The sequence below is a fragment of the Ceratotherium simum genome, chromosome 4 (genome assembly GCF_057802395.1).
Source record: "Ceratotherium simum simum isolate JZ-2026a chromosome 4, ASM5780239v1, whole genome shotgun sequence".
NCBI lineage: Eukaryota > Metazoa > Chordata > Mammalia > Perissodactyla > Rhinocerotidae > Ceratotherium > Ceratotherium simum.
In genome coordinates, this window is record NC_141903.1 from 1700998 (window position 1) to 1719726 (window position 18729).

An 18729-nucleotide genomic window follows, 5' to 3' on the forward strand; every position below is an offset into this window, starting at 1 on the left:
AGTTTGTGACAGTGGTCCCTGCGGGGAGACAGAAGGCAAAGTGCCGTGGAGATAGGAAGCCCTCCTCCACACACGCCAAGCCCCCGATCCCCAGAGCGAGGCAGGGAAGCAGATGTCTCTTCTGCAGAGGAGGCAACTGAGGCTTTGAAAGATGCCTTTTTGGAGGTCTTTCTGTGGGAAAACTAGGACATGATTCAGTCAGTTTTAGGGACTGAGGTGTTCAAAGGGGTCACAGGCCTGATGTATTTTTCTGGCTCCTCAGCATCTGTTGGACCTCACTCTCCTCATGACACAGACTGATCTTCTAATCGGGAGCTGCAGCTCCACGCTCAGGGCTTCAGCCGGGGCTCCAATGGCTCCCAACGGCTCTAGAGTCCCATCTTATGATGTGTACCCTTCCTCTGGTGCTGTGAGCTGTCACTATTTTGTGCAAGCCCTTCTGTGCAGTACAGGGGATAAAAAGGTAAGCAGCTCACAGCAATTAACATCCAAGAAGCTTCCAGCCTACCAGGAGGATAAAATCAATTGACGTTAACTACAAGTCCAGGCTGCTATTAGCTGCTAGGCCAATGTGCTGCCTCTGACCTGTGGTGCACTTGGGAAGTCAGATGCCCCACCATGCGCTGGACGGTGCCTTGTGGAAGTCGGCTGCCTGGGCACCGCTGCCACGGCAGAGCCGAGGCCGCACAGTGGAAGCTCCCGTCATAGATGGGCCTGCTGCTCTGAGCTGCCCTGGGAGGGGGGCAGTGGCTTGGAGCATCTGCACCCTCCTTACCCACTCTCCCCAACCCAGCAGGCCAGCCCGGCACCTGCACTGGGTCACCTAGTCCACCTACTCCTGCTTCTTAAGCTGTGTGCGTCATTCTGCCCTCCCAAAAATGGTCTAGAAAGTTGGCCCAGCTCAGAAACGGCACAGGGCACTACAGTGGTGCAGGGTGGCCTTCGGCCCCTCACTTGGAAGGAAAGTTCTCACTCTATTTAAAAAAAAAAAAAAAAAAAATCCCTGGATCTCTTTCTGCCACCTTTCACTTCCTTCCTTAGGGCACCTGTGATCTAGGCCTATTGTCAAATGATAGCTGATGGCAGAGGGACCAGAATCAGAAGACCTAGGTTCCCGCTTGGGCCCTGCCACTTATGAGCATCGCCATCTCAGCTGAGTTACGTGGCCCTAGCAGCATTTTATCTGTAGACAAGTGCTAACAACCACTGCCTCAACCACACATTCTCACCTGACTGCTGTGAGAAAACCCAAGAGCACGCGGCCTATTAGCACGAGCTAATAGTGACCAGTAGTGATTCTTATGCTAAAAACGTTAATAATCCAGTACCTTCAGTGCCTTATTTACTTCTTTGATGTCTTCCATCTTCAACTTTGACCTTAAAAAAGAAAAATCATCCATAGCAGTGAGAGAGGCTCCCAAACTCTAACCAAATAACCGCACAGACACTGTGGGGCTCTGTGAGGGTGCCAGACTTGTGAGAGAGGAGTACAATAAGCCGAGTTGTTCTAAAACGCTTTCTTTCCACCTTTTTATAATCCCAGATTCACTGCATCGCACTGGCTCACGTCTGCCCCGGTCTGAGACTGACTGGACTGAATCCCGCCCAAGAACTGTTGAGCCTGTAAGGGTTTAAAAAGACTTTGAAATAGCTGCAATCATCTACAAATTGAGAATTCTCTCACAGAAGTCCAGGTTTCTGGCTTCTCTGGGCAACTCTTCCTGCGTGTGACATGTGCTTGAAGTGGGGGGCTGCTCCTCTCTCCAGTGTGGGCTCCCCCCAGCAGGAGCTGGAATCTGCAGGGATCTCCCTGCCTGCCCTGCTGCGTCCACAGTGGTCAGGTGCGGAGGGAGTGGCCACTGCTCTCGCTCCGTTCTCGTGAGTGTGAGAGCGATTCCTCAGTGGTCCATATCAAAGACGGGACTGACCATGGTCTAAACTGCAGAATTCAACCAGGTACGAGGAAACACTATGTATTTGTAACTTGGGGGGAATGGTCTGAGCCCTTTCGTAAAAGCTGAGATTAGTCTAAACTGTCACTGGATTAGCCTAATCTAAGTGTCAGAGTGGCAGGGCTCGGAGACGCAGGCCAGCCTTTGGGGGCAGGATTAGGAAACCAAGCACCAGGGCCTTTAGAAATAAGCCTGTGGCCTCCAGGAGCGACTGCAGGCAGCTCCTTCGCTGCCCCAAGCAGATGCAGGAAGAGGCCCACAGACTGAGGGACCAGAGGCTGCCCAGGGAGGACAGACCTGGGGAACCCAGATCAGGATGGCAGCCTGAACATACAAGAACTTCCCTGGGAAATATAGCTTGCAAAGAATCCAGATGTTCCCGAGATACACAGGGCAGCTGTGTCTGTGGCTGGTGGAGGGGTCTGAGGACAGGCTTGTCCTCTCTGTCCTCTGGTGTGGGCTTGCAAGGAGAAGGGAGGAAGGGAGAAAGCACAAAGGCAAGTTCTTGGGTAGCCCTGCCCGTGTCGCGTGCCCCTACAGCAACACCCACGCAATCCGGCCGTGAGGCATGTTCTGAAGTTGGGTCGGGCAGTAGCACTAGGAGGCCGTCAAGTGCAGAGGTACGTTTTCAAGACCAGAGCCCACCCACAGTTCTGAGGCCTGTGGTGCACTAGGAGGGTGTTCTCTGACTCTGCTTACTGTCTGTCCAATGCGAAGAGGATGGGCAGGAAAAAAATGGTGCTAGCTACCTGAGAAGGGGAGAGGGCATGTGCGGGCCCCCAACAGACCTTGCCCTGAGATCTCCTTCCTCTCCCTCTCTCTGAACAACACTGCAAACCCAAGGAGCCAGCTTCATGCCAGCCTCCACATCTGGTTCTCATCAGTCTCAGGGGACGCCCTCAGAGCTGGCCTGTGCTCTGCGCATGGGGCGGACACCTGGCTTTGCCCAACCTCAAGGCGCGACCCTCAGGTGGGCAGTAGCACAGGGCACTCAGCCTGAGGGGGGCAGGCAGGCCTCAGGCGGAAGGTGCTAGATCAGTAGCCCCGAGCTGGTCTAGAAAGATATGGTGAGTGGGAGAGGATGGCGCATGGTAGCATCTTCATCTCAAACTATTTGAAAAGACCACATTCCCACCAGTCCTAACATTTCTCTGTCTTATTTTTCTTAATACTTTCGTGGGCTAGCCCAGAACATTGCTGTAGACCTTGTGACTTTCCAGATGGAGAGGAAAATCCTCAGGTTGTACACATCTGTGTACTACTTTATTTAGTGTGTTTCTACTTCCTCTGACATGAGTCCCCATCTCTGGACCGTTTCTGGTCACAGTGTACTCAGTGGTGGGCCTGAGCCCAGGCTGTGCTGGTCCCAAGAGCCCCCAGCTTTGGTCACTGCACAGGTGTCAGCACTGGGACTGGCGTCTGCAGGGAGCAGCAAGGCTCAGGGGGAGGGACAGAGAAAGGAACTTGCGTCCCTCTAACAGGTGGCCCTGTGGGGCGCCATGCTACTCTGGTTTGGGCCAGACCCACCTATGAGGTAAGCAACAGACAGGAGAGCAGAGGTGGGAGGCAGAGACTGATTCCTGATGGCTTTCTCTGCTTAAGCCAGTTTGAGGTGGATTTCTGCCACCTGCAACCAAAAGAGTCCAGACTCTAAGGAGAAAAGGCAACCCACTGGGTCTAAAAATGCACTGATACACAAATGGACAAGTTCCACAATCTGCAGTGTGACCTACCAGACTGTCCAGAGCAACCCGGCAAGACTGGGACACTAGGTGGAGAGCTGTCCAGTCAGAGGGGAGACACAACCACCAGGGTCTTTGTGCCTGTAGCATCACTAGCGGAGGCAGAAAGACTTGGGTGGATGTGATGTCCAGTCCCAAGAAAGGGAGGTGGTTACTGTGCTTGCTCGTGGCAGGCTTAAATCCTCAAGCCACAGCACTCCCTCAGGTCTGTGCAGGCTGGACAAGCGACCCTCTCTCACTACCCACCTGGTTCCCGAGACCTGGATACTGCGTTAGTGAACACGAGGGTTCCAGTCACTAGAAAAGGATATATATATATTTTTTTTTTGTGAGGAAGACCAGCCTTGAACTAACATCTGTTGCCAATACTTCTCTCTCTTTTTTTTTTTTTTGCTGAGGAAGACTGGCCCTTGGCTAACATCCCTGCCCATCTCCCTATAGTTTATATGGGATGCTGCCACAGCGTGGCTTGATAAGTGGTGTGTAGGTCCACACCTGGGATCTGAAGCTGCGAACCTCAGGCCGCTGAAGTGGAGTGCATGAACTCAACCACTATGCCACCAGGCCGGTCCCAAAAAGGATATTCTTAACGAGTTGACTCAAATCAGCACTACGTCTCCAAAGCCTGACTTCCGCGGGGTCACCCCTGAACAGCTATTGGGCCTCCATGACTGGCCCTCTCTCCTCTAACAACAGGACCCAGGTGTGGGGCTCGAGTAATGCTGGGGGCAGGCTGGTGTGACTCCTTGGGGTGGGAGGCCTGGGGGCCTGTGCAGGCGCAGATGCAGGGAATGGGTTCTTACTGGCTGAGGTGCAGTCCCATTTCCTGGAGGGCTTGTTCCTGCTCGTCACAAACCTTCTGTAAGTCAGCCTTCTCGTCCTGGAGCTCCTGCAGCTCCTAAAATGAACAAACCAGACACCTGACACAGGACTGGAAATCTTTTTTTTTAAGGTTTAGTAATCATAGCGACAAGCAGGTCAGGATGCTTTTCAAGAGCAAAAAGCAGTTTTGTTGTATTAACCTCAATCAAGCCAGGGTTATTTCATGGACCACTTCTCACTGGCTTACTAAGCTCCAGAATGGGCAACCGGAAGGTGAGCGCCACCAGAGCGGCTCCACAGAGGGGACAGTGACGGGGGACAGGAAGCAGCTACATTCATCAGGCACATTCACAACAGACCCTCACAGGGCAAATGAGGCTTTGCCTATCTGAGTTTCTATGAAAGGACAGACCTGCATCAGCGAAGGCTAGTTTGAATAAACTGTTTTTTGGAAAGGGCTGGTCAAAATTTCCTGATAATGCGTGAGCAAGGCTGATGAAGGCCAAGAGCTGGGGCCTCCTTCGTGGCCTGAGTGTGGCCAGACCTTCCAGAGGCTCCCACAGCCCATGTGGAAGCCGTGCGTGCGGGGCGTGAAGCACACTAGGGGACAACGGCGCCGACGGCGGGTTGTAATCTGGGGCCAGCGCCTCCTGAGGACTCAGCCTGGCTAGGCCTAAGACAAAGACTCAGAAACGCAACTCGGGGCTTCAGGCCTGACCGTGGGCAGCAGCAGGGCTGAGGCCCAAGTGGGGGCAGTTCCCCCCAGCTGCGCCTGGACCTTCTGCCCCAGAACTTGAACACAGGCTCAAAAGGGCACCCTCAGCCTTACCGGTGGTGACAGACACATCGTTTTGTCTCTTTGGTAGGGGGTGGGGGGAGGGTGGATAATATAAATCTTAAAGTATTTTGAAGTGGAGTAAAGGGGGCATGTTCCTGGATGTGGCAGAACTTTCCAGAAGTCCTCTTCTGTCCTCTGTTTCCTCTCCTCCTCTCTTAGACACTGAGTAGCTCCTGAGGAACCTCTCCCCTCCCCAGGCTTCATGGGCTCTCTGAGGGGCCCTAGGCACTTTCCAACAGGAATCAGAAAGGCCTTTCTCGGCTCACTCAAATTGCACAGCAGTACCCATTACCCTCTTCCCCACAACAAACTCCAGGTCTGGAAGCTGCCCCGGCCCAAGGATCCTCCCTCAAGGAAGGTGTGGTGCCGGGCGGCCACCTGTGGCTTGGCATTCCCCCAAGCCTGGCACCAGCCCCCGAAGCCCCACAGGGAGAAGCCACAGAGGCCAGAGACACGCCCCCAGCTCCCCAGGCTGCTTCAACCAGAACTGCTGGGACCCTCCTACTGTATGGTGATTTCACAGTAGGAGAAATTGTAGACTACCTGAGTTTCCCAAGAGCTCTACTTCTGCAACCAGACAAAGGCGCCACGCTGGCCCCCACTTCCTCTCGCTCTCTGAAGATTCACCCAGGCTCCAGGCCACTACTACAGGTGAAGTGAGGCCTCCAGAGGACTGAGGTGACTCCAGGGGTAGACTTGACTCAGGTCTAGTCTTGGGAGATTTACGGCTCTGGTTCAGGTGGCTTCCCAGGGATGACCCAGGACCAGGTAGTTCTTGGGAACCAGGATAACAGACCCTGGGCAGATTGGCCAACCCATGTCCGGGGTGAAGGTGTGGAAAATACCGACTGGTTCTCCCGGTTTCCTCTCCTGCAAGCCTACCACCACTCTCCACACAGGAGCTGGTGATGGTCTTAAAATGAATTGCATCATGTCCCTCCAACAGCTTCCTGTTGGGCTTGGAATAAAACCCAAATTCCTTCGCACACCTTCGAGGGCTCATGATCAGCTCTCTGCACACCCAGGCCTCAGCTCAGATGCCTCCTCCCTCTGCTGACCATGCCTCAGCCACGCTGCCCTTCTTTCTGCTCCCTCACCACAGACCCTCACACCTCCTGGTGTCTCTGCCCAAGAGGTTCTTCGCCCAAATCTCTGCGTGGCTGTCCCTTGCTCATCATTCAAGTCTCTGCTTCCCTGTCACCCTCTTCCCTGAACACCCTGCCCCGCTGCGGGGACTCTTCCTGTTCTATTTTCTTCATCACTGCGTCTCTCTGGTTTGCTCACTGGCTCACGCTGTGTCTTTGCCTTCCGCTCCTAGAGCAGCAGCTCCGAGACACAGGAACAGTGTCCCAGACCTGGGAGCAAGCCAGCACGGCAGGGCCTGGCTCTGAGGAAGTGAGAGTCTGCGTGGAGCTCACTCGCCTGTTGGAAGGCTCTTTAGCAGGAGCTTCTGGAGATGCTAGAAGCTCTTTTTGTCCCAAGGACAGTCCACCTTACCTTTTTTTTTTTTGGTGAGCAAGATTAGCCCTGAGCTAACATCTATTGCCAATCCTCCTCTTTTTGCTGAGGAAGATTGGCCCTGGGCTAAAATCTGTGCCCATCTTCCACCATTTTGTATGTGGGACGCCTGCCACAGCATGGCTTGATAAGCAGTGCATAGGTCCAGGTCTGGGATCTGAACCTGCAAACCCTGGGCCGCCGAAGTGGAGCACGCGAACTTAACCACTCTGCCACTGAGCCGGACCTGACCTTACCTTTTTTTTGTGTGTGTGAGGAGGATCAGCCCTGAGCTAACATCCATGCCAATCTTCCTCTTTTTGCTGAGGAAGACTGGCCCTGGGCTAACATCTGTGCCCATCTTCCTCCACTTTATATGGGACGCCGCCACAGCATGGCCCGACAAGCAGTGCATCTGTGCATGCCCGGGATCTGAACCCAGGCCGCCAGTAGCGGAGCACACACACTTAACCGCTACACCACAGGGCCAGCCCCCCACCTTACCTTTTTTAATCCTTCTACTTGTTGTAGCTCTGCTCGGAGTAGAGAGGAGGTATCTTTCTCATGCTGTAATTCTCGCTGAAGAGCTTGTCTTTGCTCTTTTTCTGATTTCAACTCTTTCTCTAGACTTGAGCTGTTTTCCCAAAATGAACTTGAGTTAGTCTTGATGGGATATTTTCATGGAAAATCCACAACCCAAATCAGCACACAAGCAACGGGGAGTTCAAAACTGCTACATGAGCATCTAAACCCTTCAACAAAGCCTGGAAACAAGGCTCTCTCTCCTCCAGGGCCACCTGCACCTCCACACGGAAGCCCAGGATCATGTAAGGAAAGCAGGTGAAGGCACACCCTGGACAGTCATGCAAATAGAGAGAAAGGAAAAAAGCTATAAAACCCTTAGGACCACACAGTAGACTCCTCTACTGAGATGGAGACCTGAGGGGAAAGAGGAGGCAACATTTATTTGCTTTTTCCAACCCAGAGCCAGCTGACAATGCAGGATACGGGGGGTTGGGGGTGGGGAGAAAGCTACCAAAGGTTAGGAGTGAGCCTCAGCCTGAATCCTGACTCCCTGTTCCCCAGCTGAGTAGCCCTGGGGACGTTACTGAAGCCCCGGAAGCTGGTTTTCTCATTTGTGAAACAAGGAATAAAGACATCTCTTCTCTCGTCCTCATTCTCGCTTTGCAGGGGTAACTCTGCGGTGGGACACCACCTGCTTGAAGCAGGAGATGGCCTCCCCATCCTTCCTGAGCACACCGCCCGCCCCAGGGCTCCTACCACTGCTGGTGCAGCTCGCAGAGCTGCTGCTGCAGCGCCCCGGTCCTCCCGCCCAGCTCCTGCTGCAGGGCACGGCTCCGCTCCTCCGCCTGCTGCCTCGCCCTTTCTGAGAGCTGCAACCTAGACCAACGAACCAAGTCTCTGTAAGGAAAGGATCCATCCTCACGATCTACCGTGTTTTTTTTCATATTCTTGCTGGCTTGAATTTTTTGTTTCTAAAATTTATTTTAAAAATTTATTTCTATTTTTAAAATTTATTTTTAAATTAATATGTAGTAAAACTGACTCCTTTGTGTGTAGAGGTCCATGAGTTTAGCTCATGTGTAGATCTGTGTACCCACCACTGCAATCAGCACACAGAACAGTTGCCTCACCCACAAAATCTAGTGCTGCCCCTCTGCAGCCACACCCTCTCCCCACCCCTGGTGTCACACAAATGGAATTATACTTCATATAACCTCTTGAGACTGGCTTCTTTCTCTCAACATCATTTTTTGAGGTCAATCCAAGTTTTTGTGTATATCAATGGTCAGTCCTTTTTATTGCTGAGTAGTATTTCATTGTATAGATACACCAGTTTACCCATTCACCTAATGAAAGCTATTTGAGCTGCTTCTAGTTTTTGGCAATTATGAATAGAGTTGCTATAATCATTTGTGTACAGGTTTTTGTGTGAACATAAGTTTTCATTTCTCTTGGGCAAATAGCCAGCAGTGGGATTGTTGGGTCATATGGTAAGAGTATGTTTTGCTTTTTAAGAAACTGTTTTCCAAAGTGGCTGTACCATTTTGCATTCCCATCAGTAATGTATGAGAGCTGCAGTTGCTCTGTAGCCTCATCAGCACTTGGTATTGTCATTAAAGAAATACTGAGCTGTTCTAAAGGATATGTAGTGGCATCTCATCGTGATTTTAATGTACACTTCCCTAATGGCTCATGGTGCTGAATATCTTTTTGCGTGCTTATTTGCTATCCATGTGTCCTTTTTGGTGAATTATCTGTTCAAGTCCTTTGCCTGTTTTTAAATTGGACTGTTTGTTGAGTTTCACGAGTTCTATATATTCTAGGTACAAATCCTTTGCCAGATACGTGATTTGCAAATTTTCTCCCAATGTATATGTCTTTTTTTTTTTTGGTGAGAAAGATTAGCCCAGAGCTAAGATCTGTTGCCAATCCTCCTCTTTTTGCTGAGGAAGATTGGCCCTGGGCTAACATCTGTGCCCATCTTCCTCTACTTTATGTGGGATGCCACCACAGCATGGCTTGACAGTCGGCGCCTACGTCCGACTGTCAGGATCGGACTGCCCAGGATCGGAACCTGCGAACCCCGGGCCACTGAAGCGGAGTGTGCGAACTTAACCACTATGCCACCGGGCTGGCCCACTATAACTTGTCTTTTTATTCTCTTAACCATGTCTTTCACAAAGCAAAAGTTTTAAATTTTGATAAAGTCCAATTAAGTTTTTTTCTCTTATGGATAGTGCTTTTACATCATACCTAAAATCTCTTTGCCCAAACCAAGGTCATGAAGATTTTTTCCTGTTTTCTTCTAAAAGTTTTATAGTTTGGGGGCGGCCTGGTGGTGTAGTGGTTAAGTGCACGTACTCCGCTGCTGGTGGCCCGGGTTTGGATCCCGGGCGCGCACTGATGCACTGCTTGTCAGGCCATGCTGTGGTGGCGTCCCATATAAAGTGGAGGAAGATGGGCACAGATGTTAGCCCAGGGCCAGTCTTCCTCAGCAAAAAGAGGAGGATTGGCATGGATGCTAGCTCAGGGCTGATCTTCCTCACACAAAAAAAATAAACAAAAGTTTTATAGTTTTTAAGTTTTACATTTAGACTTATGATCCATTTTGAGTCAATTTTTGTACAAGGTGTGAGGTATAGATTGAGGTTCCCTTTTTGCTTATAGATGTCCAATTGTCCCAACATCATTTATTGAAAACACTATCCCTTCTCCATTGAAATGCCTTTGCACTTTTGTAAAAAATCAGTTGCCTATATTTGTGTGGGTTTATTTTCAGACCCTATTCTGATTCACTCACTGACCTGAGATTTAAGCGTGACAGTGACAAGGAGCTCACTGGACAGTTCTGACCCTGAGAGGACAATCTGCTGCAGTAGCCCAAAGGCTGAATGAATACATGTCTAGGCAAGGCTGGAGAATCCAGCCCCTTTGCTGGGCAAGCCTGTGGACCTGAAGGACAGTCATCCTAAGTCATATGTACTTTTGGGAGAGACTCTGAGTAGGTCCCCAGGCCCAGAGGATGCCCAGCACCTTCTAGGGAATATCTGCCAGGGGGGACTAATTACCTTTCTTCTATTTGTTTCATGCTGGACGTTACTTGATTGTTTTTTTCTTCAAAAGATGTGATGACTTCATTCTTCTGCTGTAAACTGTTCTCTGCATTCTATAGACAACAGCAAGGAAAAGCGGTCATACTCTGCCTCTCCCTTATCCCCGTGCCTGGTCTGGATTACAAGTGGGTTTAATTGTTCACCTTGTACATTTATAACACTTTCAAGAGCGTTTCATTAGTTGCTGCTCCTCCCCAGAGCCCTGGAAGACAAAGGTCAACTGTCAAACCTGGGAGGCCTGGGTCAACTTCCCAGCTTTATCCACAGAAAGAAAGACAAAGAGGGAGGGAATGAAGTCTTTTGTTTTCCTCTACAAATGGTCCAGGCTCCTTTTTGAAAAGGAACGTCGAGTCAGATCTGACTCAGCGTTACTGAGCAGTTCTCACGTGCCAGGCACCTCCACGAGTTCATCAGACCCTTGTAGGGTTCTTGTGGTGGGTGTGGTCTCAACTTCTCTGAGCAAGAGAGGGAGGCTCCGACAGAGAAAGCACCTGGGTGAAGGTTAGTGTGCAAATGAGGGACGGAGCTGGGTTCATACACCTGGGTGACTTTCTGAGGCTTTTAACCATGACAGATACTGAGTGACCAGGAGGGAGCAAAAAAACACTATGTTCCTGTACGTCTACAAGAGACACTCTTAAAATAAAGGATACAGAAAGGCTGAAGACAGAAGGAAATCCTAATAAATTCCTAAGAAACACCATACAGACTGTAATCCTTGACCTTAATGTAATAAAATTAGGCATTAACAACAGAAGAAAATATCTAAAAACACTTCAGACCTGGAAACTACTAGCATATTACTAAAAAACTATTGAGCTACAAAAAATAAACCAGAAGAGAAATTATGCAATACTTAGAGCTAAAAGGCAATGAAAACACTATGCAATATCTCACTGTACTGAAGATGGCAGCGAGTGTAGATGCACCCTCATTCACACCACTAAGAAGGAAGAAACTACTACCTGAAACATGTCATGCCATTGACTATGAGATGCATCTGGAGTTCAGAGATGCTAAACTGTGAAAAATGTGCTTCTCAGATGAAATACTTTTGTCAAAATTGGAGGGACAAAGCTAAAGCAGTACTTGTGGGTAATTTTTAACTTTAAATAAAATTTTTTTATGAAATAAAAAAAGATAAAACAGATAAGCTAAGCATGCATTTCAGAAGTTGAAAAGAAGCTACAGGGCTGGCCCCGTGGCTTAGTGGTTAAGTGCGCGTGCTCCGCTACTGGCGGCCCGGGGTTCGGATCCCGGGCGTGCACCGACGCACCACTTCTCTGGCCATGCTGAGGCCGCGTCCCACATACACCGACTAGAAGGATGTGCAGCTATGACATACAACTATCTACTGGGGCTTTGGGGAAAAATAAATAAATAAATAAAATTATAAAAAAAAAAAAAAGAAGAAGCTACAGAGTAAACCTCAAAAAATAAAGAGGAACATAATAAAAAGGAGGGTAGAAATCAATGACATAAGGAACAACAATAATAAACAAAAAATATTAGGAAAAAAAGCTGCTTCTTTGAAAAGATTATTGAAACAGACATACCACTGACAAGACTGAATAAGGAAAAAAGACAGAAAATGCAAACAGATTGAAATGAGATTGAATGAATTGCAAATGAACTGAATGAAAAAGATTAAAAAATTTTATAAAATAATATTATAAACAACTATGAGCTAAAACATTTGAAAACTTAAAATAAGATACATTTTTGGAAAAAATATAAAAATATACCAAAACTGGCATGAGAAGACGTAGAAAACATGAATAGGCCAGTAAGCATTCAATACATTGAAATATTATCAGAGTCTCTCTGCCCAAGAGCCCAGCCCAGACGAATGTAACAACAGAGGTGGGCTCTCAGAACTTTCTGAGAACAGACACTGCCATCTCCTACGAGTTATTCCAGAGAAAGAGAGCAGGAAAGCTGCTTTTATAATGCCAGTCCAACCTTGATTCTGAAGCCAGAAAAGGTTAGTAAAAGGAAAGAAAATTAGAGATCCATCTCATATAAACACATATCATGATATAAAACATTAGCTAACTGAATCAAGAGAATATTTAAATATATCGTAACCAAGTAGGACTCTAGGAATGTAAATCTATCAATATAAATCATAACATAAATAAGGGAGAAAAAGAACATGATTAGCACAATAAATAAAAATGCAAAGAAAAAGCATTTAATAAAGTTCAACACTCATTTATGATAAAACTTCTCAGCAAAAAGAACTAGAAGGGAACTTTCTGAACTCAGTAAAGATGATACACCAAACACGTAACAAGCATTGTACTTAATGCAGAGACTTATAGATGCACTCCTTTTAAGACCAGGATCAAAGTTTGCTCACCATTTCTACTACCGTTTAATGTAGTCTCGGAGGCTCTGGCCAAAGAAACAAAGAAGAAATAAGAAGTCCAAAATTGAGAGTGGAGAGATTAACTGTCTTCCTTTGCCTGCACGATCAGCGACGTCTAAACCCCCAGGATGAAGAGACAAACTACGAGACTGCATGGAGCGCAGGCTGTCAGACCGCGCTCCACCAGCAGGCCTGATGGAGGAGGCAGACACACAGGGCACCAGGCACACCAGTAACAAGAATGACACAGACCCAGGAATTCAGAGGGAGAAAAGGCAAGACCCCTATCGGGTGAAAAGGACCAACAAAGAGAAAAAAGAACGCCTGGATAAACGAAGAGCTACCCCACGCTCTTGGATAGAATGACTTCATACTCTACGGAGGTCAATTTTTTCTCAAATTAATCTATAAATTTAGTGTAATCTCCATTTACGAAATTCAGCTGGATTTTTCAAACAGAAATTTATAAATTTATTATAAAATTTTTATCAAGAATAAAGGTTTACAGGGCCGGCTCCGTGGCTTAGTGGTTAAGAGCAGGCGCTCTGCTGCTGGCGGCCCGGGTTCGGATCCTGGGCGCGTACCGACGCACCGCTTCTCCAGCCATGCTGAGGCCGTGTCCCACATACAGCAACTAGAAGGATGTGCAGCTATGACATACAACTATCTACTGGGGCTTTGGGGGAAAAAAATAAATAAATAAAGTTAAAAAAGAATAAAGGTTTACAAATAGATAAGTCAACCTTAAAAAAAAAAGAGGGGAAAAAAAGGGCAAGGAGGGCAGGCTTGACCTATGTAATGGGTTGAGTTGTGTCCCTCCCAGTTCTGTAAGTTCAAGTCCTAACCCCCAGTACCACACAATGTGACCTTATTTGGAAAAAGGGTCACTGCAGACCTAATTAGTTAAGATGAGGTCACAGTGGAGTAGGGTGGGCCCTATCCAACATGACTGGTGCCTTATAGAAGGAGGAACTTGCACCAGACACGAACACAGGGAGAAGGCCCCGTGGAGATGACAGCAGAGACACGGTGATAACTTCTCCAAGTGAAGGAGCGCCAAAGATGGCCAGCAACCACCGGAGCAGGGTGCAGATGGGACAGCTTCTCCCTCACGGCCTTCAGAAGGAGCCAGCCCCGCAGACACCTTCATCTGGGACTTTTGGCCTCCAGAACTGTGCCACTGTATATTTCTGCTAAGCCATTCAGTCTGTGTTAATTTGTTACAGCAGCCCTAGCAAACATACAACCAACCAGACATTAAAACATACTACAAAGCTATGGTCATTAAAACAAATAGACAATCAAAGAGATAGAGACCTAGAGACAGTTCCATTTTATATAAGAACTTGGTAAGTGAAAAAGGCAGCACCACATATCAATGAGAAAAGAACGGATTAGGGCCGGCCCCGTGGCTTAGCAGTTAAGTGCGTGCGCTCCGCTGCTGGCGGCCCGGGGTTCGGATCCTGGGCGGGCACCGACGCACCACTTCTCCGGCCATGCTGAGGCCGCGTCCCACATACAGCAACCAGAAGGATGTGCAGCTATGACATACAACTATGTACTGGGGCTTTGGGGGAAAAAATAAATAAATAAATAAAATTATAAAAAAAAGAAAAGAACGGATTAGCTTTTAAATGGCTTACTATATTGAGAAAAATAAAACTGGATCCCTAAGTAAGGCCACATACAAAGGTTAACTCTCTATACCTTAAAAACCTAAATGGAAAGGTTTATAAAAGCAGTGTAGAATATCTTTGACATCTCGGCTTGAGAAAGGGCTTCTAAAACCAACCCCCAAAACTGCAAACCATAATGTGAAAAGTCAGCACACTTGATTACATCAAAAATAAGGAAGTAAGGATACTAGACGACAGACTGGGAGGAGACAGTTACAACACATAAACCAATAGGGGACTAATGTTTAGACTATACCTGGAATTACTACTAATCACGAGGAAAAGATACGAAAGTCAAAGAGAAAAGGACAAAAAATGTGAACAGCCACGTCATAAAGAGGAAACATACATGGCTCACCAACACGTGAAGGGGTGCTCAAACTCACTGGACTGAGGAACAAGCACTAAAACCAGTCCACACTCACAACACAGGCACCACCAGACCCGCTGGAGGGGCGTGAGCTGGTGCAGCCCTTCCGGAAGCAACCTGGCTGGGCTTGTGCAAACCAAGGACACAGAAGAAGTGTCTGACCACAGGGCAAGTCAACCACGCTGGCCAGAGAGACTCTCCCAGGTCCAGGGGGAGATGTGGACATGCGCCGCCGGTGTTGCTTGTGCTGGTGGACTGGAGGGAAACTGTCGTCCATCACGGAGGAATGGGCAGGAGGACAAAGGGTGCAGACACTAGGAGACTCAACTGTACTCACAAGCCAAAACCAGATATGTGCACAGATGAATGCAGTGCTGGGAGGAAAACGTGAGGAGCACACTGAGACCCACAGCACACACCAGTTCAGAAACTAAAATTCACATACTCAAAATGATACGACGTTTTATAATGACAAATATAAATAAAAAGAGAAACACTGTAGATTATTGGCCTAGAGGAAAGAGGATGGGAGTGGGGATGGAGGATACAAGGAGATAAAGAAAGAGAACCAGAGAGGCATTTTATTACAGTGGGCCCTGCCTGAGGGACACCGCTGACTCTACCTTCTGTCTCTGCAGCCCAGAGGGTAGAAGGGTGTGAAGGGAAAACAGGCTGAGAGAATTCCAGCAGGACCAGGGAGGGCTGTGGGGCGTGGAGCCGCCACAGGAAAGCTAACGTGTACAGCACTGACTCAGCAGTCAGGGGTTTGGCACCGTCAAAGCAGATGTTACAAGCTGGAAAGCTGGTGACCCTTACTAGTTACGGCAAACAGTTAGGAAAACTGTCACCTGCCCAAACTTGTAAAACAGAATCCATGCCAATCACGCCAGAGCTCCAGAATGCCGGTACGTGTGGTGGGGCCTCCTGTTTGGACAGGTGCTGTAAGCAAGGGGTCTGCAGAGAGATGGACAGGAAGAGAGTCCAAAGGTAGGGGCCTCGCAGAGTAGAAAAGCCAACTGGTTCTGGACCCTGAAATAAGTGAGAGAAGACTGAAGACTGGGCAGTGAAGGCCCTTGGATGTCCTGCAGTAAAGATTAGACCGGGGTGCCTCCCTCACACCTTGACCTGTTGTCTCAGATGGCCGCCATTAATATGAGGGAGAGAGACCGACAGAGCAAAGAAATGAAGCAGGCATTCAGAACTGTGTTTAATAAATAAACTAACTGGTCACTGACACACGGATTGAGTGGAAATGAACAGACCAGAGGCTGTGACCGAGAGAACTGTACTGTCAAAGAAACCATGAATCAGGCCTGAAAAATATCTGTGACTATTTGATCCCTAACACAACCCCCAGGCCCACAAACTGATACCAGCAAGAAGCTGTCCGTGAAGGCTGTGTAGCTGCCAGGAGGGCCACACTCCCTCAGAGCCCACTCTAACGTGCCATAGATGACAGTGGACCTTCCAGGGGCCATGAAGGTCAGCTGACAAAGAAGTTCTTTGGAAGGCAGAAGCAGGGTAGCCAGACGTGCTGAGAAATGGAGCCCCCTGCCCACTGGGCAGCCTTCAGACTTCCTGCCTAGAGGATGCAATGACCACCATGGGCTGTTTCCTTGGTTTCCCCTTTCCAAACAGCGTTTTCTCCTGTGGTCATCCGGTTTCTGCTCTACCATTTTATTCTGGGCAGGACAGGTTAATGTGAGAAAGATGGCAGGTCTTCTGGTTTGAATACAGGCCATGTGGGCTTGATGGAGGGTGCTGCCCATCCCCCAGGGGTTTCAGCCTGGGAGGATGCAGGGACTAGATGGGACTTTGGGTATCTCTGTGGGGCTGACTGTGGTAGAGACACTACGTCTACTCATCCTCTTCTCCCCTTCAGCAGGGTGTAGCCCAGAAATGACAGGCGTGGCCATGCTGACCAGCCCGTTTCTGTGCAATCGAACGGAGTGATGTGTGCAACTTCTGTCTCACTGCTTGAGAAGAAATCCTGGCTCTGGACTTTTGCTTTTCTCCCTCCTTCCATTGGCAAGAACGGTGACAACTCAAGTGGCCTTGAGAGCTGGAGCTGGACCTGGCATAGCCTGGGTCCCTGAATGACTGTGGGGAGCCAAACTGCTGGTCTGAGATGCTCTCCTTGGAACTATGATGCAACAGAAATACAACTTCCATATTTTTAAGCCACTCTATCTTAGGGTCTGCGAAGTTATTATAGCAGTTTTCCCTAACGTGCATTAACATTATGTCTATATACTGACCAAAACCAGAAGAAACCACAAAAAAATTAAAATAGATAATTTGTTAGGAGAGTGAAGCTATTTTCCTCCTTTTCTCTTTTGCTTTACTTCAATTTCATTGTTGCTTTTTTTTTTTTTTTAAAGATTTTATTTATTCAGTTTTTCCCCCCAAAGCCCCAGTAGATAGTTGTATGTCATAGGTTCACATCCTTCTAGTTGCTGTATGTGGGACTCGGCCTCACGTTGGACGGAGAAGTGGTGCCTCGGGGTGCGCCCGGGATCCGAACCCGGGCTGCCAGCATCAGAGCGCGCGCACTTAACCGCTAAGCCACGGAGCCGGCCCTCATTGTTGCTTTTATAACAATATTGATCATATAATAGTTTAAAAAAGGAGAAATAACAGTTTATTAGTACTGTCTGTCCTCACATTATCTTTGACACAGATATTACTGCAAGTGAGACCGACCCCACATCTATGCACAATGAAGTGGGACTGTTTCGTCAATAAAACAGGAAACAGACCTTCAAAAAAAGAAAAGCTTTGAGAAGGACACAGAATGGTGTCCTTCTGAGCAAGGAAGCTTTATAATTATAGATGCTATCTTTCAAACTCTGGCATGATGGATTCTTTCTGGCTAGCTCTCCTTGACCACTCTGAAATGACAGGAGAGGCGGCAGCTAGCTGTGCGGCCTTGAGACTCAGCAAGACGTATGTAACGGCAAAGCCTGGAAAGACAATACTGTACCAGCTTATATCCTTCATCCACTTCTCCACTTCTCTGGGCAAACAATTAGTTACCGAAGTAGAGGGAGACAGACAGTAGGGAGACAGTGAAGGTACAGCAGGCCAAGTTCGGGTTTGGATTCAAAGGACACAGTTCAGTTCTCAGCTCTATTTATTAGCTGTGCCACCAGGAGCATGTGATTTAGCCCCTCGGTTCTGCCTTGTCACTTACATTTTCCCCCATTTTAAAAACTTTTCTCAGCGATTGGGAGGCTCAAATAAAATAAATGCAATGACACATACTAGGGCCAAGGACCAGGTCTGACTTCACAGAGGTGTCTCTTCTCTGCTTCTGCAGGAAGAATGACTGGACTGAAAGGCAGCGTGTGACAAGCTCTATTGCTGTAGACAAGCAGCAGAAAACCAGGTTGTGACATGGACACAAAGCTAATTCCCACCTGAACTTTGTGAAACATCTGTAAATTAATCGCTTTGACTTCTTCCAGCTGCTGGCGGAGGGCGACCAGAGTGTCCTGCTTCTCATGGGTGTCCTTTTCTAGTAACTTCATCGCAATTTCCATTTCGGTTTTCATTCCAATTTGTAACTCCAGTTCTTTTTCTAGTTCCTTAAAAAGATATTAACAAGGAAAATATTATGAAAGTAGATCACAGAAATGTATTTAACTGAGGTTCTATCTTGGTCAATGTCTAAAATACAAACTGAAGGTCAGAATAGGTTGAAGAGATTTAGAAAAGTCTGTCTGGAGCATAACTGGATTAAGTTTTTCCCTTTTTCTCATTTTACAATGAAAACTGTCTCTGCATCAAGTCTACAGAAAGCTGATGGCTGGCAATATGAGCC

The 18729-nt window shown here is 48.1% G+C and overlaps 1 protein-coding gene across 4 annotated transcripts in view; it reads right to left on the reverse strand.

Moving 5' to 3' along the window:
- The window catches only part of RUFY1 (RUN and FYVE domain containing 1), a 50098-nt gene that overhangs the window by 2452 nt on the left and 28917 nt on the right, over positions 1–18729 (reverse strand). For 3 of the 4 annotated variants that reach the window (XM_087429225.1, XM_087429227.1, XM_004428435.3), the window contains 6 exons: positions 18326–18493; positions 10445–10542; positions 8133–8252; positions 7356–7485; positions 4498–4592; positions 1329–1377 (listed from right to left, as the gene is read on the reverse strand). In XM_087429225.1, coding sequence (XP_087285351.1) covers positions 1329–1377; positions 4498–4592; positions 7356–7485; positions 8133–8252; positions 10445–10542; positions 18326–18493 — 660 coding nt within the window. The remainder of the gene's footprint in view (positions 1–1328; positions 1378–4497; positions 4593–7355; positions 7486–8132; positions 8253–10444; positions 10543–18325; positions 18494–18729) is intronic. The other variant, XM_087429226.1, reaches the window with a different exon arrangement.